This window comes from Artibeus jamaicensis, unplaced genomic scaffold (genome assembly GCF_021234435.1).
Source record: "Artibeus jamaicensis isolate MK-2021 breed Jamaican fruit bat unplaced genomic scaffold, CSHL_Jam_final contig_548, whole genome shotgun sequence".
NCBI lineage: Eukaryota > Metazoa > Chordata > Mammalia > Chiroptera > Phyllostomidae > Artibeus > Artibeus jamaicensis.
In genome coordinates, this window is record NW_026521883.1 from 4,676,887 (window position 1) to 4,704,680 (window position 27,794).

The 27,794-nt window shown below is 33.3% G+C and overlaps 1 protein-coding gene across 1 annotated transcript in view; it reads left to right on the plus strand.

The window, feature by feature from the left end:
- MAP4K5 (mitogen-activated protein kinase kinase kinase kinase 5) overlaps nt 1-27,794 on the plus strand; it is a 103,666-nt gene that overhangs the window by 36,469 nt on the left and 39,403 nt on the right. The window contains exons 4-14 of the mRNA XM_053670017.1: nt 199-289; nt 797-861; nt 3,593-3,648; nt 12,285-12,332; nt 12,417-12,459; nt 13,305-13,377; nt 15,813-15,944; nt 17,767-17,829; nt 19,676-19,757; nt 20,589-20,705; nt 24,976-25,054. Of these exons, the coding sequence (XP_053525992.1) occupies nt 199-289; nt 797-861; nt 3,593-3,648; nt 12,285-12,332; nt 12,417-12,459; nt 13,305-13,377; nt 15,813-15,944; nt 17,767-17,829; nt 19,676-19,757; nt 20,589-20,705; nt 24,976-25,054 (849 nt within the window). The remainder of the gene's footprint in view (nt 1-198; nt 290-796; nt 862-3,592; nt 3,649-12,284; nt 12,333-12,416; nt 12,460-13,304; nt 13,378-15,812; nt 15,945-17,766; nt 17,830-19,675; nt 19,758-20,588; nt 20,706-24,975; nt 25,055-27,794) is intronic.

Here is a 27,794-nt window from a genome sequence, read left to right on the forward strand (position 1 = left end):
ATGACAGCTGTTGGGAGGGGATGTGGGGGGTGGAGCACAAAGGAAAAAGGACTCATGGACATGGACAATAGTGTGGTGATTGCTGGGTTTTGGTGGGGAGGGAAGTATAAGGTTGTTAAATGGTAATGGAAAAAAAATTTCTTTTAAAAAGATTCAAAATTAACATAGTGACCAGATTATTATCATTTTGTTTTTCAGGAGATGATTTTTCTTTGATTCAACAAGAAATATTTATGGTTAAAGAATGTAAACATTGCAACATTGTTGCCTACTTTGGAAGCTATCTCAGGTAAAACATAAAGCTTCTGTGCTCTCTTTGTATATTTTGTCTGCTACCATTCTCCCTTATATATATATACACTTTTAAAATTATAGGTCTAAAGTTCTAAAATTTCTTAGGTTTTGTTATTATTTCCCATTATATTAATAGTGACACCTCCACTTCCACAGTTATACCTTATCTGGTAACCTTAATGAACCATTATGAATGATTACAAGTAGGTGTTTCAGCTTGTAAAAGTGGTCATATTCTAAACAATGAATACTTTTTACTACTTCTGAACAGTGTAAGGTGGGGAAAAAAGCTGAAATCAATATGTGTTTCTGTAGCTTGAGGAGAAACTGCCATATCCCAGTAAATTCAATAAAAAGAAAAAAAGAGACACTGCCAGAGTCATTTACTGTTACACTCTGCAATCCATCGTGAATCTTGGTGTGCTGAAGAGTGGAAGCCTTCAGAGTATGTCAGTGGTCGAGAATTATTAGCTAATGTACTTTTCTTTCTCTTTCATATTAGTCGGGAAAAACTGTGGATTTGTATGGAATACTGTGGTGGCGGATCACTTCAAGATATTTACCACGGTACTATTAATTTCTCTTTATATTTTAAGACTGACTTTGGCTTTAATGATTGTTGTTTGACATATCTAGTTAACCAAGGATATAGGCAGGTAGATTGACTATTTTGCATTCTTCGGTTCTATTCCTGGAGTATTGCATAAAAGACATCTAAATTTAATTTTTTGTTGGTTATTCAGTTAAATTAGCTGGAGCCTGAACTGAGAAATTCAAGAGTACTTGAACAGTCCATTTTTTACTTTTTAGATGTACTCCTTTAGAAAAGTATTTCATCTACAGATGGTACTGCCTAAACTTCCATGTAAATAAGAATTGAAATGCAAAGGGTAACTCAAAAAGGAAATTACATATCTGTCTTAATAATAAATTAACCTGCTATCTAGGAAAGCAATTTATTGTTGCTATAATATTTTTATATTAAAATGCATCATTTAAAAAAATACAGAATATTTTATTTCACATTCTGTTAGGCAGTTTTTTTAGTTAAATTTTATTTTTTCTCATAATAATATTTAGAAATAATTTTCATTTTGGTTCTACAGTTTAGCTTCCAATTTGTTTTATTGTTTACAGTTTCTTGAATTCTAGAGTTTATGAGACTATACATAATCCTTATGAAATAACTTTATTTTATTAGATATAGCATAGTAAACTCCTATTGCAACTGTACACTGTATAATTTATTATGTATTTTTAAACATTGAAGTATTTTAAACATTTCTCGACTGAAATCTCTTTATATTACCAGTCTTATGAAGTAAGTTCCATTTATAATGACCTGGGCGTATCTCCCCAAGAACTTTTTTAAATGGGAAAAATGAATCATGAAAAAATTTGTATAACATAATCAATCATACTTAGACTTTTTAAAAGTACACATATGAATATAAATTCACACCAAAGTAAAAGGATACATATCAAATCAGTAAGTCATTACCTCTATGCAGGAAAACATTATTCACAAGTAAAAGTTTGAATTACATTGAAAATATATTGGTATATTCTTTAATTATACATTAATAAATATGTAGTTATCTAATTTTGTCACAACACATAACCTATGATAAAAAGGTTGTGGTGTCTAAATTCTCTCAGGTCACTGTCTCTTTATTTAAAATAATATTTAATACCACATAAAAATTAGAAATATGCAAAAGGATGTTTAAAGAAAGAAGTGATCTCTTGTTTTAAAGAAAAATAAGTTTTATTTTTTTATTTACTAGTCTTTTATTTTGTTAGGTATTGTATCATACTAGAATGACTGTTCTCTTTTATTTCACCCTAGTATTGACTTTAAAGAATTATTGGTAGAAAATAGCTCTATGCCACTTGATTGAAGTCTTTTCCATGATTTTATGAAGACTTCTAATCTTTTATATAGTTTTTATCAGTAATTATAATTTTTATTCATTTGCACTTTTACAGAATGAGAACTGAAGAATATGGATAAATAAAACTATACAGTTGGCTTTTTTTTACTATTTCTTGTGTTAAACGTACAGAATGTTTTGAGACACTAATTTTATTTCTTCATGAAATTTCTACTTTGCTTTAGTAAAACTTGATATTTGTTTAATTAAATTGAATCTAAGAAGTATAAATTTCCATAAATATTACATTAGCATAGTAATCAAGAGCATCTATACATATAATAAACTGTTAGCAAAATGACTTTTCTTCTTTTACTATTATTCCATCAACTTACTACAAATCAAAAGTTTATGTTCCTGAGTAGGTGTAGAAAGCCAGTGATTAAAATATGCAGTAAAATATTTCTCTTAAGAAAGAATTGCATGTAAGGACCTCATTTAGTTTCACGGTCAGCAGACACCACCCCAGATTTCAAATATTCTTTCATGGTATTGGACATATTTCCAAAGCCTTTGGTTGGGTATTTCCAAAAGGATTTTGTGTTTCATCATAGGGAGTGATCTGGTTGCCAGAAGTGATCTTGCTTTTTAAATTCTTGGATAAGGTACTGGATCAAGCCTCTCTGTTTTGATAGTTATAGTAAAGAAATATACTGTATCTTGTCCTTTTAAAAAGTGTATGATTTCTTTCAGCACGGTTCAGTAATCAATGTCCTTATAATCCTTGACTTATCTATATAGCTGTATTTAATTATATGGGGTTTTTTTCATTTTTTTGCTTTAATTTTTTTAATCCTCACCCGAGGATATGTTTTATTGGTTTTAGAGAGAAAGAGAAAGACAAAGAGAAAGAGAAAGAAACATCAGTGTGAGAGAGAAACATCAATTGGTTGCCTCCTATACGTGCCCCGACTGGGGATCAAACCTGCAACCTAGCTATATGAGTCCTGACAAGGGATCAAATGCAGTCTTTGGTGTACACGATGGTGCTCCACCCAACTGAACCACCCAGCCAGAGCTCTTGCTTTATTTCTGAAAAGTTGTTCAAAATTTAGATCACGTTCATTGCTTTCTATTGAACGGCCTGTGATGCTTAGTAATGTGCTTTGCACATAAGGGTTGCTTAATATTTTCACTGACCAAAGTTGTTATAGAGTAAATTTTTTATTTTTAAAGTATATTTCTAATTATCTTTCCTTGTTGTTTTCTGATCACAACGATAATATATGTTCATGATGAGAAGCCACCCCAATGACATAACACAGAAGTTGTTTTATAATAGTTTGTCATTTTAAAAGTAGACTGTTTTTAATCTGTCATATTCAAATGTATTACAATGTGGTCTTTCTTTTTTTTCTTTCTAGTTACTGGACCATTATCAGAATTGCAAATAGCCTATGTATGCAGAGAAACTTTGCAGGTACTACATTTGCTGATATAGCTAAAAAGGCAGTTCTGATTTCACAATTAATAACTATAAAATGGGGACCTGCCCAAAAGAGTGAACCAAATTTTTTTTGTTAATTTCTCATATTGTAATTCTGTAAGCCTAGTTATTTCTTTCATGAATATTCATAGGAATTCATTTAAGCCAGTAGTGGTGTACACAGTAGTCTTTTGCCATTTCTCCCCAAAAGAAAATAAATTAGTATAGTGATAACCCAGAAAGGTATCTGGAAATCATAGTTTGGCATGATATTAATAAGAGTTATTGAAAGCAGAATCTTTTTTATGAGCTTGGTAAACATTGTATTAAACAAGGATTTCTTTATTACTTTATTTCAGATCTGTGACAGTTTGAGAGCTTTTTAGTATGTTGAAGGAGGTTGTGAATCTTCATAGGAATAAAGAGTATGCAGCATTTCTCCCAATTTGCTTGTTTTTTTCAGTGTCCTGAAAGACTATTCATTGAGAAAATGAATAATTAATTATTATGTTCATACACATTAAGGCATTTAAATTAGGAAGAGGGATTAAGGTGTAGTGCTTGTGGGGTTTTTTTGTAATTTGCAACAGATAGTTGTTTTTTTTAATTTTTTAAAATATATTTTACTGATTATGCCAGTATAGTTGTCCCATTTTCCCCTTCATTCCCCTCTACCTTGCACACCCCCTCCGCCACCATTCCCCCCTTTAGTATATCCATGCGTCACAAGTTCTTTAGATTCTATATTTCCTTATTCTTGCCATCCTCCCTGTCTATTTTCTACCTACCGTCTATGCTACTTATTCTCTGCACCCTCTCCCCCCTTCTCCCACTCCCCTGTTGCTAACCCTCCATGTGATCTCCATTTCTATGGTCTGCTCCTGATCTAGCTGTCCTCTTAGTTTGCTTTTGCTTTAGGTGTGGTTGTTAATAACTGTGAGTTTGCTGTCCTTTCACTTTTTTATCTTCTTTTTCTTAGATAAAGTCCCTTTAACATTTCATATAATAAGGGCTTGGCAATGATGAACTCCTTGAATTTGACCTTATCTGAGAAGTACTTTATCTGCCCTTCCATTCTAAATGAAAGCTTTGCTGGATAGAGCAGTCTTGGGTATAGGTGTTTGGATTTCATGACTTGAAATACTTCTTTCCAGCCCCTTCTTGCCTGTAAGTTCTCTTTTGAGAAATCCACTGACAGTCTGATGGGAACTCCTTTGTAGGTGACTGTCCCCTTATCTCTTGCTGCTTCTAGGATTCTCTCATCCATATTAGTCTGGGGTAATGTAGTCATGATGTGCCTTGGTGTGTTCCTTCTTGGGTCCAACTTCTTTGGGACTCTCTAAGCTTCCTGGATTTCCTGGAAGTGTATTTCCTTTGCCAGAATGGGGAAATTCTCCTTTATTATTTGTTCAAATAAGTTTTCCACTTGTTGCTGTTCCTTTCCCCCTTCTGGTTCCCCTGTGATTTGGATGTTGGAACGTTTAAAGATGTCCTGAAGGTTCCTAAGCCTCTCCTCATTGTTTTTGAATTCTTGTTTCTTCATCTTGTTTTCTGTTTGGTCATTTTTTTCTTCCTTCTGGTCCATTCTATTGATGTGAGTCCCAGTTTCCTTTCCATCACTGTTGGTTTCCTGTGCATTTCCCTTCATTGCACTTAGTTTAGCCTTCATTCGTTCCTCTAATTTGTGACTAAAAACAACCAGTTCTGTGAGCATCCTGATCACCAGTGTTTTGAACTGTGCATCAGATAGGTTGGCTATTTCTTTGTCACTTAGAAGTATTGGCTCTGCGGCTTTGAGCTGTTCTTCTTGAGCCATAATGTTTTGGTCTGTTTGTGCCTGTTATATATGAGGGGCGGAGCCTTAGTTGTTCACCAGGGTGGGGCGACCCAGGTTGCTGGGTTGTGACACTGTATGTGGGGGCGGGGTCAGAGAGGGGCCATGGCTCTTGTTCCATGCTCTCTCTTGGATTTTGGTCCCCTCTGCCGCTTCCCCCAAGCACATTGGGCTCTTCTGGTGCTAGTTCCTGGTTGTGTGGGTTTGTGCACCCTCTGGGACCCTGTGGGTCCCTCCAGCCAACTCTGTGAGCCTGGGAATCTCTCCCAGCACCTCGACCCCCAAAAGTTTTTCTACTTGGTGCTTTTAGGCTTTAATTCCCATTGCTGGGGCCCTGGTTTGCTCAGTCTGTGTCACTGCTCACTCCTTTGCCTGGTTTATCTGTGTGTGAATGTGTGACCGTGGTCAGCCAGCTGCCTTGCACCCCCACTGGGTCTGCCCATTGCCACCCCACGCCTGGGATCTGTCAACTGCTGCGTGCGGGCCTGCGTTGGTTTGGCCGCTTTTTCCTGCATGACCCCCTTTGCCAGCTGCTGACTCCACCCCTCTTACTGGTCTGGCTGAATGGTTCATTGTTGTCAGACTTCCATACAGTTCAGTTTTCTATCTGTTTTGGTTGTGTTTTTGTTACTAAAACTTTGTTGTCTTTAAACTTGGTTATGCGAGGAGGTACAGTGTTTCCACCTACGCCTCCATCTTGGTCAGAAGTCAGATAATTATTAATTGATGTTTCTCTCCCTACATTTCATAGATTATGCAATTTGTTCAGAAGTGAACTTGATGTTCTATATATTCTCTCATATTTTAGAAACTGGAAGATTGACCTGATTTCAGAGAAAGCTTTAGTCATTTTGAAAAGAGTTGGTTTCTACATGCTTTAAAAGATATACCATGTCATTCTTATTGTTAGGTATATGAAAGTTTCTCTCTCATATATATACATAATATATACACATACACCCAAGTACATATCATTTATTTTTATGTATAATTTCTTAATATTCAGATAACATAGAACTTTCTTTGTATCCACATGAAATACGAAGCTAATCATACACTCATAGCAGAGAATTATTGGCAGATAATTTTTTTTACATTTTAATTTCCAAAGTTCATTGCTTGTATAAGTAATGGACAGAGGACAGAATGGAAACAAAAAACTGGGTTTGCATTCTGGCCCTGGCATATGACCATAATGTCTTCTACATTTTTAGTTCCCCAAGGATAAAATGACTCTTTGGAAGGATGACCTCCAAGATTAGTTCCAGTTTTAAACTTCTGTTATGCTCACAAACTTCCACATCTGGTGTCTGCCAACAGACAAATGGTAGAGAAGGTGTGATGTACACGCATGTGCATGCACACATGTAATGGAATATGTTATGCAGCAATAAAAAAGGGAATCCTGTCATTTGTGCCAACACAGTTAAATCTGGAGGACATTCTGCTAAGTGAAATAAGCCAGGCACAGAAAGACAAATACTACATTTTTTGTAGAATCTAGTTCAATTCACAGATGCAGAAATTAGAATGGTATTACCAGGAACTGGGTGAAGGCAGGGGAGAGTAACTGGAGAGATATTGTCAAAGAGCATGAAGTTGAAGTCATGTAGATTGATTACTAATGTATATAGCATGAAGACAATAGTTAATAGTACTGTATTAAATAGTAAAAATATGTTGAGAATAGATTTCAGATGTTCTCAGTACAAAAAAACATAGCAAGTATGTGAGGAGATGATATGTTAACTACTTTAAGTAATCATTTTCATTGCATATGTATATCAACTCATGTTGTACACCTTAAATATATACAATTTTGTTAAATAATTTTTTGAAAAGAAAAAAGGACAGAGACTGTCAGAATGGTAAAAAGCAAAACCCAACTAGATACTGCCTATGAGAAAATACTTTTTTTATAAAGACAAATAGGTTGAAAGTAAAAGAAAAGAAATAGATATACCATACTAACTATTCAAAACAGAGCCAGAGTGACCATATTAATATCAGACAAAGTAGACTTTAGAGCAAAGACTATTACTTCATTTCATCAAAAGACATAACAACCCTAAATGTTTATGCTCCTAATAAAACACAACTTCAAAATAAGTGAGCAAAAACCAGTAGAGTTGCAAGGAGAAATAGATTAATGCACAGTTCAATACCGCTCTCCCAATACTTTTGCAGAACAAATAGGCAGAAAGTCAGTAAGAATATAGAAGACTTGAACAACACGATCAACCAATTACTGACATTGTACTCTAACAACAGTAGGATACATATGCTTTTCATGTGCCTACAGATGATTTACCAACGAAGACCATAATTTGAGGCCATAAAATATGTCCCAATACATTTAAAAGGATTTGAGTAATACAAAATAATATTCTCTGATCACATTCAATTAAATTAGATATTAACAAGTATTTTTGGAAAACCTTCAAAAATGTGGAAATTAAAGCAGTGAAAAGTAACCTATGGGTCAAAGAAGAAGTCAAAAGAGAAACTAAAAAGTATTTCGAACCAAATGAAATGAAAACACAACACATCAAAATTAGGGATGCTGCTAAGGCAATACTTAGAGGGAAGCTTATAACACTAAAGAGGGGTTTAACCTCTTTTAGAGAGAAAGGTTTGATATTAATATTCTCAATTTCCACCTTAGGAAACTGTCTAAAGATGAGCAAGTTAAACACAAAGTATTAGAGAAAGAAACTAATAAGTGGAAATCAATTAAATAGAAAGCAGAAAACATGGGAAAATTGATGAAACAGGAATATGATTTTTGAGATTAATAAAATTAATAAAGTCTAGCCAGATTGATCAAGAAAAATAAAAGAAGACATAAATTACTACAGTATTATGATGTAATCTACAAATATTAAGAGGATAACAAGGATAATTAGTACCCAAGGAATTTTAAGAACAACTTATGCTAATAAAGCCTACAACTTAGCCCTGATGGGGTGGCTGAATAGGTTGGGCATGGTCTTGGCAAAGCAAAAGGTTGCTGGTTCTATTCCCAGTTAGGACACATGCCTGTGTTACCATTCGGTCCCCCAGTTGGGGCACATATTAGAGGCAGCAGATAGATGTTTCTCTCCTTCTCTTTATCTCTCCCTCCCCCTTCTCTAAAAAATAAATACAAATACAAAAATAAATATAATGTAGGCTTTAAAAAAGCCTACAACTTAGGTAAAATAGACAATTTCCTCAAGAGACACAAACTGCCAAAGCTCACTCAATTAGAAATCATCTAAATAGTCTGTGTATATTCTTGCAGATAAATCCGCAAGCTAGATAATGTCATAGATAAATTCTATCAAACATTTAAGAAAGAAATAATGCCGATTCTACATAAACTCTTCTAGAAAACTGAAGACTAGAGAATACCCCCCAGATCATTTTAGGTGCCAGCACTGATCTGAAGCCAATATCCGATTATCAGAGAACAAAATTACAGACCAATATCCTTCATAAACACAAAAAGGAAATTAAACAGCTAACAAAGATAATCCAACATTATATTTAAAAAATAGTACTTCGTGAACAAGGTGGGGAGGGCATTATCCTAGAATGCAGTATTGTTTTAAAATTGAAAAATTATTTTAAGTAATTGTCCACATTAGCAAATGAAAAGAAAAACCACATGATCATCTAGAGAAAGAAAAAGCATTTAGCAAAATTCAACATTTGTGATAAAAATTCTTAGCATACTGGAAATAGAACAGAAATTGTTTAGCCTCACAAAGAGCACCTATGAAAAACCTGCAGCTGAGTCATCAGTAGTAAAGACTACATGCTTTCCCACCAAGGTCCGGCAAAGCACCGTGTCTGCACTCACCACTTCTTTTCAACATTGTGCTAGAGATCTTGGCTATTGCAAAAAGAAAAAAACAATGAAATAAAATGCATCCATATTAGAAAGTAAGAAATGAACTGTCCCTATTCACAATCTACACAATTATGTGTCCAGAAAATAGAAAAGAATCTACAAAGTAGCTACTAGAGCTAGTAAGTATAGCTAGAAAGGTTGCAGGATTCAAGATCAATATACAAAATCAATTGGATATTTATACACTAGCACCAGACATTCAGAAATTAAAATTTAAAAAATACCTTTTACAATAATAAAAATAAGACATTCTTAGGGATATTCATGTATTACAAAAGATGTATAAATACCTGTATACTGAAAACTATAAAACTACTGAAAGAAATTAAAGAAGACCTAGAAAAATGGTGGACTAAGCTGTATTCATAGATCAGAAAACTCAATACAGTAGGGTGGTAGATCTTCCCAAACTGACCTATTGCACTTTGAATCAAGGAAGCTCTTGTTCTACAGAAATTGACAAAGCTGATTCTAAAATTTCTGTGAAAATAGAAAGGACCTGGAATAGTCAAACAAAAAGAACAAAATTTCGAGTCTACAGTAGCAATTTGAAAACTTATAAAACCATGCTAATCAAATCACAGTGGCACTGGCATAAAGGGGAGAGAAGTAGTTCAGTGGAGTAGAATAGAAAGACCAGAAATAAGTCCATATGCAGACAAGTGATTTTGACAAAGGTGTAAAACATAATTCAGTGGGGAAAGAACAGGCTTTTCAGTACATGGTACTGGAAGATATCTGTATGCAAGCAACTGAACTTCCCGCCATACTTCACACTGTATATAAAAAATCTCATAAACCTAAATGTAAAACTTAAAACTAGAAATTCTGGAAGAGAACATAGGCAAAAATTTGCAGTCTTGAGTTAAGCAAAACCTTTTCCGACATAACAAAAGAAGCACAACACATAAAAGAAAAACTTGGTAAATTAGACTTTGTCAAAACTAAAAACTCTCCTCTTCAAGAAGCACTGTTAAGAGACTAAAAGGACAGCTTGCAGACTAAAAGAAGAAATTTGCAAATAATATATCTGATCAAGGACTTGTATCTAGAGTATATACAGAACTGTCAAAACTTGATAATAAGACAACTGCAACCCATTAAGCAAATGGGACAAAAGATTTAACCAGACACCTCATCAAAGGAGACATATGGGTGGAAAAGATGCTCATCATCATTAGTTTTAGAAACGTGTGTAGTAAAACCACAGTGTGATACCACTATGCAATTAGAATGGTTATAATTAAAAAGACTGACATTAGAAAGGTTGGTGAGGATGTGGATTAACAGGAATTCTCATACACTGCTGGTTTCAGTGTAAAACAGTACAGCGGCTTTGGAACACAGTTTGTTGGTCGCCAGAAGTTTAACTTGTACCACCATATGATCCAGCTGTTATACTGCTAGGTATTTACCCAAGTGGGAAAAATCATATGACTGTACTTGAATCTTCATAGCACCTTTATTTGTAATAGCCAAAAACTGGAAACAACCCAAATGTCTGTCAGCAGGTGAATGGATAAACAAATTTTGGTGTGTCTGTATGATGGACTACTACTCAGTAATAACAAAGCATAAACTATTGATACACATATTGACAAGGACTGTCACATTAATTATTGTGAAATGTCCAGACAAAAAAGAATGCGCTGTATGATTTCTTTTATGTAAAACTCTAGAAAATTCAGAAATAATCTAGTTACAGAAAGTAGATCAGCATCAGTGGCTGTTAATACCACTAGGAGACAGCCAGATGTGTAATTTCTAATGGACATCAGCAGCAACGGAGCAGTGAATCCTTCTCAGCAGTCTGAATTTCAGTTCCATAGGACTCTTTTTCCAGGCTTCTAAGTATTAATAATTCCAGCATCTTCTCTCCCTTGCTCCCCTGTGTCCCAGAGTTTTGTTAGCAGCTTTCTTTATTGCTGTTACTGTAATTCTTTAGTGCTGAATTTGTTCCTTTTTAGTTCTGTAGTTCAAAATGTTTTTATAGTCTCTCCCAATTGGACTCTGATACAGCACCACCCATGAAGTAACTTTTTCAAAATAATGTAATCTTGAATTTCATCAAGAACTTAGATGTAAGTGCTCATTTACTGGTAATACAGGGGGTCAGAGGAACATGTAAAACAGCATCAGTTGGATGTAACTGGCAAAATTCAAATACTGGGAGACTGTACAGGATAACAGCACTTTCTTTACAAAAACTTACAAGGAAAGAGTAATAAAATGTCAGAGGATCCCATAGATTAAAAGAGGAGTAGGAGTCATGTCCACATAGTGCAGTATACAAACTTTGTTTGGATCCCATTTTAAACAGTCGTGAACACTGGATATTTGATCATATTAAAGAATTGTTAATTATGAGGCATAATAATGATGTGGTTATGTGTTTTTTAAAAAGTTGCTACCTTAGTGAATGACATTATATTCAATATGGGGCTTAAAAATAACATGGTGGTGGAGGGGAAGTGTGTGGTGAGTGAAGATGAAACAAAGTTGGCCACGACTTCACAGTTGTTAAGTGTGGGTGACGGATACGTAGAGATTCGTTGTATTGCTACTTAGCCTGTATATGTGAATTTTGTATAATAAAAGATAGTTTAATGAAAAAGAAGGAAGATTAGTGTTTGTGTGTGGGGAGAACTTTTGAGAGCAGTGGATATGTTCATTTTCTTCATTGTGGTGATGATGTTGTAGTAAAGTATTTCTGATTTTTATCAGAAAATGAATTTGAAATCTTACAATATTGTAAACATTTACTAGTAAAAAGAAACTTGTCTAGGGTTCCCCTCCACAAAACAGACATTTACATTTTTCTTATTCAGAATTCGAGTAGAAAAATTAGGTGTCAGACTTCCAGTTTTGCTAATGATACCTCTTTCTTCTTTTTAACTTTAGGGTCTTGCCTATTTGCATACTAAAGGCAAAATGCATAGAGATATCAAAGTAAGTTTATTTAGCATGTTTAAATTGATAATATTATTGGAAGACATTTTATGATGCTAATTAGTGTTTGTATTTTTGTCTTAGGGTGCAAATATTTTATTGACCGATCATGGTGATGTGAAATTAGGTATGTTATTTCAAGTTTCTAACGTTTTTTCCAAATTTTAGTAAAATTTAAACTTAATATTATACAAGTTTAATAGTCACATCAGGAGCCACAGTAACGTTCATTTTTTGACTCAGTAATTTTACTTTTAGAGACTCAGTTTAAGGAGATCAATCCTAAAGATTTATAGGTGTATTAATCATAACCTTTATATATAATAGAAAAAATTAGAGTATAGTTCTAGCTTTAGAAAAACTATTAAGTTGTGATAAATCCACTTAAGGAATATTATTCAGTCATCAAAATTAATAGTTAAGAAGAGTAAGATTAAAATCCCCTGGTCTGTTAAGTGACAAAAGGAACTATACATGTATTCAGTTTTCTGCAACCGAGTTCAGCAACAACAATAAAAAGTTTATACATAGAAAAAAGAACTTTTTGCTGGGCCGACGTCCACCTTCATTTGTCCCACCAGGATGCACTTAAAAAAAAAAAAACCTTTAATAATAGCATGAAAATATATACTAACCTGGTTATATTAGAATAAAAGGAATGCAGGTGGGGGGGTTTTGTTGTTGTTGTTTTGCTTTTTTTAAAATTAACTTTAATGTGCTTGTAATAAAAAATATTTTTATTAACGTTCTTAATAAAGTATGTTTTTACTGTAGTAAAGTGATAATATTATTTTCTTTAATTGAGTGTGTTATAAACCGAGCAAGTAGGGATTTAGGTATTCAATTTTTATACACTTCCCTAGTATGACTATCTGAATTATTAGTAATGCCATACCTAAGGGTGATACTTAGAAATGTGAGTGCTTTTACTGAAAGGAACTAAAATTTTCTGTTCTGTTTTTTCCCCACCAGCTGACTTTGGTGTGGCTGCAAAAATAACAGCTACCATTGCAAAGAGAAAATCTTTCATTGGTACCCCTTATTGGTAAGACATAATTGTGATTGAATTTTGTGCATTTTTATTTCTTTATAAATTGTGAAGGTTTGCATGTGCTCGATATTATCATAGTTCTAATTGGGTTGGGAAACTTTGATACTCATTTTTATTGTCCACCGTTTCCTATATTAAAGTGCTAATATTTTCTATCATCTCAGAGATCTTGTGTTGAGACTTCTCATTGGTATGAGATTTTCAAAAGAAGACTCATATTACATAGTCTCTTGTCATTGTGTTACCCTTTCTTTTGATATTGCTTCTACTTTAATCTAGAACTTCGTTCTCTGGTTGTTAAAACTTAGGCATCCTACCCTACCATTTGTCTTCACCAGCCACCCTCCTCTTGATGTAGCCTTCCAATTACTGACAAAATAATTTTCCTAAAACACTGCTTTTATTAATGAAGACAGATCATTGAAATATAGTAGAAAGCCTAGTAGTAAATTTCAATATGTAAAATCATTTAGAGAATATTATGAACTGTCCCATTTAAACTTTGTCGAAAGGTTGAATTTTTTATTATTTGGAAAGAAATTTAAGTAACTCTATATCTCATACTAGTATCAGAATAAAGTGTATATGGACATAGTCAGTTATAAAGGTAAAACTGAAAGAAATATCAGTGACTCTCTGCTTTAAAAGTTGAGTAAGTCTTTTTTGGAATAAGAGCATAAAATAAAGAAGGGAAAATTTAATAGATTCAACTACACAAAAATTTAAAGCTATTATATGTCCGCCAGCTAACAGGGAAAGGCAGGTTACAGACCAGGAAGTGGTAGCTAAAATATACATGGCAATCTAGGTTTTAATGTTTAAATCAATAAAAATAATGTTCCTTAGAAATAGTTATTAAAATAATGCATATAAGATGTGATAAAATATGAAAATTGTTTCCCCCAATGATGACCAAAAATGCAAATTAAATAAACAATGACATTCTTTTATCCAGGAAAATATTTGGAATCCTAGATAATACCTATTACTATCACTAAATATTTGACAGTGAAAGTAGAAATTAGTCAAAGAGTTTTGAAAGATAATTTGGCAATAATGTTTTTTAAAAACCTTAAGTACTGTTTATGTTCTAGTCTCAGTTCTGCTTGTATTAATTTATCAAAGAGACATACAGATTTATATATTAAGAGCTTTCTCAGATACTTTAATTTGAAAAATAGAGGGAGTATATGCATATGGAAAGTTAGTTAAGGAAATTATGTACATTCATTCAAATCAGTGGAATAAATTGCTCGTCTTAAAAATTCTGTTGTAAAAGGTGAATGGTCAGTGCATAGGGTTATGACATAATGATAATAAAACAAGGAAGATTAAAAATAACATGTGCAATATAATATCATTTTTATAGAAGATATGTATGTTTTAAATTTATGGGTGAAAATGTGTGAAACAGTGGTTCTCTTTAAGTGAGATAATCTTTATCTTCCATATTTTCTTCCATATTTTTTCATGTATTCCAAATTCCTTTCAGTCAACAGATACCAATTTTTAAAAAGAATATTTATTTTTCTTTTGTTTTCCATATTTTTTCATGTATTCCAAATTCCCTTCAGCAACAGATATCACTTTTTAAAAAGAATATTTATTTTTAGAGATAGGGGAAGGGATGGAGAAAGATAGAGAAACATCAGTGGGTCACTTCTCGCATGCCTGTGACTAGGGACCCTGCCTGCAAGCCAGGCATGTGCCCTGACATAATTGAACCAGCGACCTTTCAGTTCTCAGGCCAGTGTTCAGTCCACTGAGCCAAACCAGCCAGGGCAACACATACCACTTTTAACAGAAGAAAAGCCCCAATAAATATCATTTAAATAAAGTTAAAAGAAAACATAGATGAGTTACGCTACCTATAAAATTCCATTCATCACATGCCTATTTCCCTCCTCAGTCCCTTTCCTGTGACGACTGTCCTTCCCTGTGAACACTCTTCCTAGTCAAAATTGTCACTTTTTTGTGCCCTCACTATTCTAGATACTAGTTATTAGCTCCCTAGTATATGTGTCTTCTGTGTTTATCCTAAGTTCTATTCTGTCTGAAGAGTGGCACACACTCTGCCTTACTTCACCCATGGCAGACTCACTGGTCATATCTCTGACCTGCATGGGGACTTCGATGTTCTTTTCACATATGTGTAACCAGATTCTCATAGCAGAAGCTAAGTAAGACAGTTTGATTTTTCCTCAGAGCATTAGTATTCAGAGAAGATTTAAGATTTTTAAATAAATGTAAAGAGTGTGTGTCTCCATATGTATGAGGACTTTATAAGTCTTTTCTAGTAAAGTTTCTCCTTTCTCAGCAAATGCCGCTCAGCTGCTTTTCCTCCAAGAAGTCTAGTAAATATAACAAAAGTAGCAGATTTTATATCGTTTTTAAAAAGTAAAGATGATATATTCACTGATTCCTTCTAGGATGGCCCCAGAAGTTGCAGCAGTGGAAAAGAATGGTGGCTACAACCAACTCTGTGATATCTGGGCAGTAGGAATAACAGCAATTGAACTTGGAGAACTTCAGCCACCCATGTTTGATCTTCATCCAATGAGGTGTTCTCACTGTTTACAATTATGCAGTTATTAATAGGTCTTATTGGAGAGTGAGATACCAAAACTTAGGTATTCCAAGCCCATTATCAAGTATGGTAAAATAGTAAAGGGACTGAAGGATAATCTCATCTAACCTCCCTGCTCCCCTTGTATTGCTATTCTAAAACAATTGGGAGCCAGTAGTCTATACTGTCTGAAGTCTTTTTAAGTCTTTACTTTGATTCTTCCATCAATTGAACTTGTTTCTTTTTTTGGTTTTAAGTAGAATTACAAACAAAGGATAGAATATGGATTAGATTATTAATTCTTTCATTATGGTGGTTTTTTTTCCACTTTCTTTTACTTTTTTTTTACCTCTTTTTAGGGATAAAGAGGTAGTTATGCTTTATATAATTATCATTTGCATTTTAGGATAGATTGCCTCTCAGAAAAAAATTGAGAGACTTCTAAAGGGTTTTTAATATTTTGAAGGAAAAGATAAATTGGGCTAAAATTTAAACTTTTAAATTTAAAGTTAAAAAGAAAATCAACAGAATGGGGAACTTGTTCTTCTAATATGGTAGACAGAATGATATATATTGCATAAGGAACTCATTTATAGACTTTATAGGCAAAATATAGGTTGTTTATGAACAAGTATCAGATACTAAAGAACATGGAACACTGTCTGATTTCACAAGTAACTGAAGTTATACAAGTTAAGAGATAATCCACATTTAGGTGGAATGCTAATAAGTATTAGACTCCTATAAAAATAACTTATACATTATTTGTTATTGGCCATCCAAATGTCTCAGTGATTTCATTACTTAGAAAATTATACTTAGGAAATAATTTACAAAAAATTAAGAATTACCCATTTCAGGATAACAGGGAAAAATCTAAATGTCTAATAGTTGGTGAATTGTTAAGCAGATTATTTAGCAGGTAAGGGCAGCTATTGTACATGTATGAACCAAGCAACATGGAAAATTGTTTTTTAGTTTTAAAAAAGGAAGAACATAATACTACCTACTACAGTGATGTAGTAATTGGTTATTTATTAAGATAAAGACTAAAAAGAAGACCAGAAAATTGGAAATAATGTTTTAGTTGTGGGAATATAGACCTTTATTTCTTTTTTAATTTTCCTTTGCATATGATTCATTTAATTTTTAAAAGGAGAAAATATCTTTGGTATTAAAAAAAAGACTAAGGAGTTTGCTTAGAAACCTTGAAGAGTTTTGTAGAAAATAGTGAAATGGAGTATTTTAGAACTTCCTTCTTAAACCCTCCATTCTTCTGCCCCTAAAGTCCACAGTAAATGGATTAAAGGTAGATTCCTAGAGAAAGAAAGTCCTCTTGTAGGTTGACTTCTGTATTATTCATGAGAGAGTGTGGAACATTATTGTCCAAAAAAGGAAAACAGACTATGAAGTGAATATGATTTTCCTATACACCCAGAATAATTGTAGAGGCAAATCTTCAGTTAAATGTACAACCTATACACAGAATGATAGACAACTATATAGAATTTTACTTAAGATATAATACTAGGTATACATATAACAGTATAGTAAAAAAACCCTTCTCTAACATTTGGTAGCTTTGTTGTGTGAACTAGAACTCGTTTGAAATTCAAAGATCCTTTCTCTAGCCAGGAGAAATTTTTCATAGGTTTCCCAAAATATAAAAAAATTAATTTTCATATTTTATACTCATTTTCATCATTGCCTATATATGTAGTAATCTTATATAAATTTATTTCAGAATATTCATTTATTGTTAGATGTAGTAATAAAAATATTTTGGTATTGCTCTTTAACTGAAGTTTTTATTTTAGGGCCCTCTTCTTAATGTCAAAAAGTAATTTTCAACCCCCAAAACTAAAGGACAAAACAAAATGGTAAGTTAAATAATGTATAGATTTGTACAATTTTACAGTTGGAAAGGGACACAGGTTTAGTTCTCTTATTTTATAGAAGATGAAACTGAAGCCCAGGGCCTTTAAACAACTGCTTCGCCTGAAGTTACACATTAATTTACTTGCAGAGCCAGGGCAAGGATCTAGGTTTTTCTGGTCAGAGTTTCTTTACAATGTGTTACTCCCTTAAAAAACTCTGATCATATTCTTATGTCTGCCAGCTTGGGTAAAAGGTGTGGTGAGGAAAGGATTTCAAATAAAAACATTAAGATTTTGGAGATTTCATATGTTTGCCCTATATTTTTCTTTCATCGATTACAGTGGTGACTGTTATGGAAGATAATATGAAATTGTTCCCAAATACCATGATACTTAAAATTAATCTGCCTTCCTTCCCTAATATTTAAAAAGGTTGTACTTGATTTTTATTCTAATCTCTTCTTTCTCGTACAAAGTAAAGCATTTTGAATATTCTTATGGTTCATACGGATGTTTTCAATTGAATGATAAAAATTGAAAAGTGTTTTTTTGGTGATGTTTTCCCACACAATTTTTTTAAATCACTGCAAATAAGTTTACAAGTTTTTAAATTCAGTAATTTTTCATCTAGATTACATGGATCTCTTTGAGGGTTGATGGGCCCCCAATATTCTGTGCATATGTATATTCATTTTTCTGGTGAGATAGTTCATATCTTATTTCAGATTCTAAGAGGCCTGTTCCCAAAACAGGTTCTAAACTACTGTGTAATTTTTTAAATATAATCTTTATTGTATTTTTTCCATTACCATTTAGTTTCCTTCTGTGCATTCTGGGAATGATGCTAGGCATGAAAGGCAAAGCACACTGTGGAAGTAAAAGAGTTTATATTCTGCTAGCTGTATTCCTTTGTATTGACATTGGCTTCTTCCTATTCCTTGTTACCCCAAGTCTTTAAGCAACTGATACTGGAGGGCTTTTTGGCAGGAAAGACTGAATATTCTTTCAGGAATGAGTGACTGTTAGCTGTAACCACTGAATTCACAATCAGAATCCAGAGGTCATACCCTTGGAGTACCTTTGCCAGTCTCAGGCACTTTATGACTCCATGTTGTCTTCTCCACAAGTCACCAAATGTAATGCAGTGATGTGATTTCTCTGAAGAGAACTGCTGTGTGTTTGCTGTCATTGCTAATGACTAAGGTTATTCTCTTTGGTTCTTACTCAGTCCTTCCTCCAGTGGAATTTTAACTTTTAATTAATAATCCAAACATGATTCCTTTCAGTTAGATCTTTTTATTTTCCCCACTTTATTAATGCAGAGGGCAGGAAAACTCTTCTCGTTGCTAAAATTACTCCTCCTTCCTTGCCCTTGTTTTCTAACAAGCTCAGTGACCTATAAGGACTTTAAATAGTCTTTTATATTTCCACACCATCTCCATGCCATTCATCTCTTTTGGTATAGAAAAATATTTACATTCTATATAAATTAGGCATTGAGAAAAGGTCATTTTGATTACTTAGTAGAATTCCTGAAACACAAGATTATGTATTCTGTAAATGATACAACTATGCATTTCTACTTTGTAGTGTATTTTTTTAGAGCTTGTATATTACTGGTCTCTTAACTAATGGCATTTTACTTAAGAGATGAAACTGGTACATGTTTTCAAGGAACACAGTGAGCTTTGGATTTAGTTTTAGGTATATAGAGAGCTAAGAGGCCTAAAGGAAAAAAGTTCACGTGTCTTAGACTTTTTAACTATTTGTAAGTTAACATTATTTAGAAACACCAAAAACTAATATTAGTGAAATACTTATTTCTGTACATGTCTCTTTTTATTTGAAGGTCATCAACATTCCATAATTTTGTCAAAATAGCACTAACCAAAAACCCTAAAAAAAGACCAACTGCTGAAAGACTTCTGACTGTAAGTCATTGAAATTATAGAAGAATTTTCCATAGTTATACTTTAATTAGGCATATCACTAGAACAAAAAAGTATTTAGGTTTTTTAATATAAAAATGTTAGTGATCTCTTACAGCAGGGGTCAGCAAACTTTTTAGAAAGAGCCCAATAGTAAATTTTAGGCTTTGTGGGCCATATAACCTTTGTAACGACTACTCGGCTTTGCCCTTTAAACACAAAGCAGCCACAGACAATACGTACAAATGGGTATGGCTTTACTACCCAAACAAATTTTATTTACAAAAAGAGGCAGTGTACCAGATTTTACCTATGTAGTTTGCCAAACCCTGCCTTAGAAAAAACTGTTAAAAATGTAACTGTCATCTAAAATTAATTGCTTTTCTTGACTTCTTCTATAAATTTATAGAATGCTCTGTGTGTATATATGTGTTGGCTAAATATTTTTATAATACAAAAAAGCAATGATTATAGCAACCTAAAAAAACTTTATCTAAATGTCTGATTTTCATTGTATGTCTTTGTATATTAACAATTTTATCAGTATAATGATAAGAGTAATAAATGTCATTGTTATAGCCAAGGTTTCAATTCTGTACCCAATATATTCATGTTATAAACTTACCCCACAGAGGTTCTTTAGTTTTATAATATATAATTATGGATTCTCTGATTAACATTTTTGCTAAATTCTGTAATTTATTTGTATTAGTAGGCTTCCATATGTTTGTCTATGATATTTACTGAATGGAAAAATACAAATAACATTTCTGTAAGCCATAGATGCAAAGGCATACTCATGATGTTGGTTTGTTTTGTTCTGTTTTTATGTAGCATACTTTCGTAGGGCAGCCAGGTCTCTCTAGGGCCCTAGCAGTTGAACTTTTGGACAAAGTGAACAATCCAGATAACCATGCACATGATACCGAAGAAGATGATTATGACTTTGAGGTATTTGCGATCTAATATTTGAAAGTAAATATTTAAAATGGCCTTACAGTTTGTTTTCTGATTCTTTCTTTTAAATTAAAACAGATTTAGCTACAAATATTAATTAGCAATGTAAACTACACTTGAATATAATTACCAGTTGATACTTCTTTTCAAAATTGTAGAATATGCATACATATACAAATCATTTCTTTATCTTAGTTCTTTCTAGGGCTTTATAGCTTTTTTATTACACAGGTCATTAACAGAATCCAAATGATTTTAAAAAATCAAGTTGAGGTTCCCATAGAACATTTGTCCTTTCCAGTACTGGTTCAGAACTATTATTTCTTATATAATTACATGTAGGGCTATTTATAACTACAAGTATGCTTTCTTCAAAAATATTGTCGCTGAAAATATTGAATTATTTTAAATATATCATATTTAATAATATAAGTGGTAAATCAGGAATGAGGGACTTCCCATTGGTGTGTACCTTTTTATGCCTGTATATAACTATTATATTTTTTTTCACTGGTCTTATCCACTTCTTTGATTCCTTTTTATTTTTGTGTTTCCTGGAATCTGTCTCTTCATTTCTCTTTATACCTTTATTTCTTTTTTGTATCTCTATATTCATTTTTGGCAAGACTATAAAACTAAACTTTGTGTTGTTATTTACTGAAGGAAATTTTCTACTTCAAGTTCTTAAGTTTTAAATTACACCATTTAAATATCATGATAACTACTAACACTTGTTGGTTAGGCTTTGTATGCCAAGTATCAGGCCAAATAATTTCCGTATTAACTCATCTAATACTGAGAACAGCCCTTTGCAATAGATATTATTACCATTCCCATTTTACAAATGAGGAAGTGAAGAAGAAAGAATAGAAGTAATGTGGCCAAGATCATATGACTAGTAAGTAGTGGAACCAGGATTTCAATCCAGGCAAACTAACTCTAGAGCCTGTTCTCTTAGTATACCATCATTTCGATGTATGAACTTAATAGAAATAGTCATTAAACAATCTTTAAAAACCAATCATTGAAAATGAATCATTGCCTCATATAGCATAGTTTTATCATAGGTACCCTATGACTATTTTGTTGAAGGTTAAATGAGTAGTTGAAAATAGTAACTAAATCAGCCATACATAGATCGTTTTTACTTAAAACATCATTTATAGACTTGTAATAATTCATAGTACTTTAATCTCTTAAAAATTCAAGAATTATTAAAATTGTTTTACTTTGAATATATAATTGGCTATTATTTAACTCTCAATTAGTCTTTCACTGGGTATGTAAATAACAAAACTTCTCTTTTACTCCTTGTACTATTTTGCTTGGCTCTCCAAATCCACTCTACAACTGTGATAACTGTTACAGACTGGAAAATGCAGGTACAAGAAAGGACTCGCTGTAGAATTGATATGTATGCTGAAAACCTGAAAGATAAATTGGAAATAGAGGAAGAGAGCAAGTAAAAGAGTTTTGAGCAGAAAGTCTGGTGATAAGAGAGAAGGCAATGAATTTGAGGAACTACGGATAAATTAGTCTTGTTAGAGCAGAAAACAAGGAAGGAAGTAGTTGGAGATGAAGTTACAGAGCTAGACACTAGCCAGTTTCAAACCATGTTGAAAATTTAAGGCTTTAGTCTAAAGGGCAATAGAGGCTGTTAAAGGGTAAGCAGTCCCTTAATCAAATGTGCATTTTAACATCTTTATGACTTTAGAATGGTGATTACATTCCAGAAAACCTGTTAAGAGTCTATTGAAGTTATCCAGAATAGATATAGTAATGTTTTAGACTGGGGTGGTAGAGCAAAGATAGAGAAAAGTGGACTAATTCAAGATACACAGGAGAGATTTGGTGATTGGACGAAGACATGAGGGGTGGGGAGTAAGTAAAGGAATATTCCAGATTTTGACTCGTCAGCTGGGTGACTAAAAAGTGCCATTTATTGAGTGTGGAGAAGGTATGTTGTGGTGAATTTATGGGTTAAATGACTAGAGAAGTGTTTTGAGCAAGCTGAAGCCTCAGATAAGATAAATTTTCAGGGTGTGCTACTGTGTAATTTTCCACCAGCAGTCATTGGTATCCCAGATGCAAACACAAAGATAGGTACTTTAATTCCTCCAGGGTTGTCATTTTGTCATGCCAGTGTAATGAAAGACAGGAAAGCAAACAGAATTTAGTATATTGGTAAGGGATTGCTTGAAGTTGTGGTCTACCACACATAAAGTGGATAGGAAGAAAAGTGAAGACAGGCGAAATGTTAATGGAGAGTGAAAAAGTGATTGATGAACTTGAGATTCTAATATGAATGTTTAAAAAGTTTAATGAGAAATAATAAGAGTGAGCTCAAAAGGATGAGGAATTTGGACTATAGTGCAAATTTATATATCAGAGCTGATGACAGGGTCCAGGGTGTGATCTAAGGAGTAGAGAGAGTACACTGAAGTATATCGAAGAAGGTCTTTAGAGATGAGGTCAGAAAACTGAAGTCCAGAAAAATGGGCTTTTGAAGTATGTTGGTGTGATGGTGGATCTTGAAGTGGATGAGCCACTGTCTGAATCATCAGTAAGTGAGGAGTCACCAGAAATTTAGTAGACAGGGGTTGAGCTGAAGGCATAGTTTCAAAAGGATCAGGAACCTATACAAAAGAGTGGAAATAGTATGCTTCTCATTTACTTAGTAATATTCTTACTTAGTCTCCCTGTATCCAGTGTTTCTTCCTTCCATGCGCCCTTACACACTTATAAGATGACTCTGGTGATGCCACTCCTTCTCTGTGAAATCTCCAAAGAGTACATTTGCCAAGAAAATAAAATCAAGAACCCTAGCCTGACACTGTGTCTTTTAGAGTCCTGCTCCTCAGTCTCTTGCCAATTTTGTCATCTCTTCACTTAATCTTCACTATAGCCAATTAAAAACCATTTCCAATTCCTCTAACACTCCACAGTTTCCTTTACTTGTTGGCTCACTCTGTTCATATCCTTTCTGCTGGCTACAATGCATTTCTCCCATTGCTGCACATCCAGTGCCTACTTGTCCATCAAGGACCCAGATCAGGTTATAGATCTTTCATGAAGAACTTCTATACCCCTTCTGGTGAAAGGCATTTCTCCTTCCTCAGGGCATTAATAGTGATAGTAATTTTCTTCATGAATTTACACTTACCATTTTCTAATCTTATAAGTATTTTGTGTGATATCTTCCTATACTGTAAGCTCTTGGAAGATCTCTGTCTTTCTTTGAATCTCTTTAGTATTTTATATAGTATAGACATGGAATAAGTGAATAAACTTTTAAAGTACCTTAGTGTGCCTTGTATTTTTTTAATTTTTGTCCTACAGTTTATAATTAGTAGTCTGTTTGTAAGTAAGTGAATATTTAATTGAAAAAGAGAAAGTTTGACCCTTTAACTTTATCATTGAAAAAAATTTTTAAAGATGAAGGAATTAAGAACTTTAAATTGGTAGTCATAAAATTGTCCCAAGGATGTAAAGTACAGCATAGGGAATGTATGTGTAGTCAGTAATATGAGGGAGGACCCATATTTTCTAGAGGACATAGCTCTTGTAGCATAGGTTTCCCACACCAGGTAATGTTCTAGGAACCCATCTATATCAGTGTACGAGCTGGTGTTGTTGTGAGAGGCTGCGTTCAGCTTCAGTCTTTTTTTTTGAAGACTCTTTTAATATATTTCCCCATTTCATGAGGCGTGATTTACAAGTGCACCTGTCCACACCACACTGCGTGTTCAGCAGTTTTTGACCAAGAATGGCATCACCCCTGTGCCACACTCTCCTTTCACCTGACCTCACCCCCAAGCGACTTTGTTTTGATTCCCTGGATAAAAAACATCCTCAAAGGGAAACATTTTGCCAATGTGGAGAGATGAAACAAAAAATGGCGGAAGCACCAAAAGGCATCAAAATCAATGCATTCAAAAACTGTTTTGAGCAGTGGAAAAAAGTCTGAATATGTGTGTTACATCGAATGGAGAGTACTTTGAAGGGGACTTAACTTTAGACATGTAAGAATAAATACACAAGTTTTTATAAATAAATTCCAGGATTTTTTTGTTTCCCCTTCATATTGTAATAACTATATATAGTGCCAGGTGGGTACTTAAAATATTGAGGGGACCACTTTGTAAAGTATATGATTGTCTAATGACTAAGATGTATATCTGAAACTAATACAAATAATAGTGAATGTAAGCTAATTGAAAATGTTTTTTAAATTTAACTGTGTATATCATGTTTATATCCACAGCCCCATGCGATCATTCGTCATACCATTAGATCCACAAACAGGAATGCCAGAGCTGAACGGACAGCCTCAGAAATAAATTGTATGTGTTTGGTATACATTTTCAATTGGTGCTTTTGGAGGGTTAAGCTGATTATTCAGGTGGTGTTTTGGAATAATAAAATCTCAAACCAACTGAGTCTGCATACTTTAACATATTAGAAAACCTCTAAAGTAAGGGTTGTTTTCCTTGTAGACAATGGAATTCTCTTGGTTTACAATAAAATAGCTTTTTATTTTTAATTACAAAGGTAATATATGTTCATCACAGAAAATTCACAACAGGAAAAAACTAGAAAGTCAATACTGCCTATAATCATATCACCTAGTACCAACCCACAGATAATATTTTGCTGAAATTTTTTCATGCTTCTCCATGTATATTTTTAGATGGCTGAATTTATACATAAAATTTTGTTTATCATATTCAGATGTATTTTTCATATATTAGCCTAGCCATTATGTTCGATGGTTACATCCTATTTATTGATTGGTATCTTATTGTCAAACAGTTCCTTATTATTGGACACTTGGGTTGGTTTTAGTTAGTTTAACACTAAGACGAGTGTTTCCTAAAATAATATTTTAAAGGGGGAATAGACTTTTATTCAGTAAATTAATCACTGACAGATAAGAGTTCTATATTGACAGTAGTTGTCATATTAGCCATAGTAATATAGAATAGATTTGCAAAAAAGTTTTAAGTATGGATATGTTGACTTAAATGCATGTTTGTTTCAAAAGAGATCTAAAGTATTAGTTTACAGTAAAATAAAATATGAACGAAAATTACAAATCATAATGGAGGAAGGTAATTTATTAAATATCTAGGCTAATTGAAATTATAGAGGATGAACATTTTAAGTGTGAGTTTTCTTGAATCCAAATATTTCTAGCTTTCGGGATACAGCATTAGAAATGTAGGTCAGCAAAGAGTTAGAATGTCATTCTCTTATCAGTTGTTTCCATCATGTCTCTTCATAGTTAAACCAGTAATTCAAGATTTTATCTCTGTTAGCCCCAGATTGGTGATGTTGTTATTCTATCTTCTCATATAATCCCAAGTGGACTGTGGGCTTCAAACACCAGATAGAAAAGTAGCAAAGTTGATATTCCATTATGAAGCTCTCTTCATTTTATGCAGCTGTGAAGTAGTCAATTAATGCACTCTGATTTATCCATCTTGTATAACTTTTTGGTGTCATGCTATGTTTAGGAAGGCCTTTTAGATGTTAAGGTTATAAGAGAATTTTCCTATTTCTTCCCATATTTTTACAGTTTAATTTTTTAATATTTATAACTTTGATAAAAGTATTACTTTATTTAGTGGAAGGTATAAAATATGGATTCAACTTCAGTTTCTTTCCAAATCACTACCCATTTGCCTCATTACTATTTATTAAAAAGTTAGTATTTTCTGATCAATCCGATATGCCATCTTTATTATGTACTAAATTACCACATAATATTTTAAGACTCTGGAAATTTTGTTGTGTTAGTATGTCTAATCATGTGCCAGTGGCATACTTTTTTTTTAGATTTTATTCTTATTTTTTTATTTAATCATTATTGTATTTTTTTCCTCATTTCCATTTAGTCCCCTTATACCCCACCACCCCCAGCAGTCACGACATGGTTGTCCATGTCCATTAATTCTTTCTCCTTTCTGCTCAGTAGGGATGTGTATGAAAGGGTGAACAATAAATCTGTATGATAAAAATAGACCCAGAAGCCTATTTCCTTGGAAACTTGAAATCTTGTATTCAGAAACCCTTTTAATTGAAGCTTCGTATCTCAGTTGGATATTGAAGCTGCTTCTCTCTTGTCAGTGACTTAGATCTTTCAGGCAAGAACAGAATGGTTATTCTAGTGAATATGATTTCATACAGCAAAGTTTCTACAGTCTGTGATTTCAGAGAATGGTATTTCTCAGTAAGAAAGCAGTAGTAATTCAGAGAGGGGATCATTATGTGACACTTTACATATGCAGCATATCCTTGGGAAAAACATTCTTTCGTACTGACTTTGCATTTGCATTTGTGTCTGTCCTGCTAGCTTTATGAGTGGCAAGGCAGATTACTTTCTCAGTCTGATCTATATATGGGTATATTAGTTAAATTATCTATTTTTTAAAAATTGGTTTGGCATCTGAAAAAGTTTCTTAGTGGTTGAGTCTAACTACCTAGGAAACTAACTAATTACAAGGAATTGAAACCAAAGGAAGATGAGAGAGATCCACAAAGAGTGCACCCCAACATTTGGTTTAATTGTATGGTTTAGCTGACTCACAAGTTTTAGCCAGCTATTGAACTCATACAGTGGACTGACTCTGGCTGCAAAGAGCAATGTTAAGAATAGGGACTCTACAGGTATCACATATAAGAGATAACAAGTGTGGCTGTCAACAATCCAAAGTCTTCCAACTTGCAAAGAAGAAAAAAAGATAGGGAAAAAAGAGGAAAGAAATTAGAAAACTGTGGTACGCACATTAAAGTATGACATACAGTGTCTCCTGTCGTCATGTTCCATGCATCTTGGCAAATAATGCATTTCACGTCATCTTTGGTTTGATCCAGACTTGTATGGAAACTTCTCTTTGCAGTCATCTGCTTCTGAAGACTCTTTGTCATCTCAAGTTTGACATGTTCTATGGAGAGAATTTGCATTGATTTAAGATTGGCCTGTGTCTATAATTGAGAGACAGGACTATAAGGATCATAACCCTGTTCTACTGTATTGTATTAGTTCACAGTACCTGGCAAGATTCTGTTTAATAGGTTAGA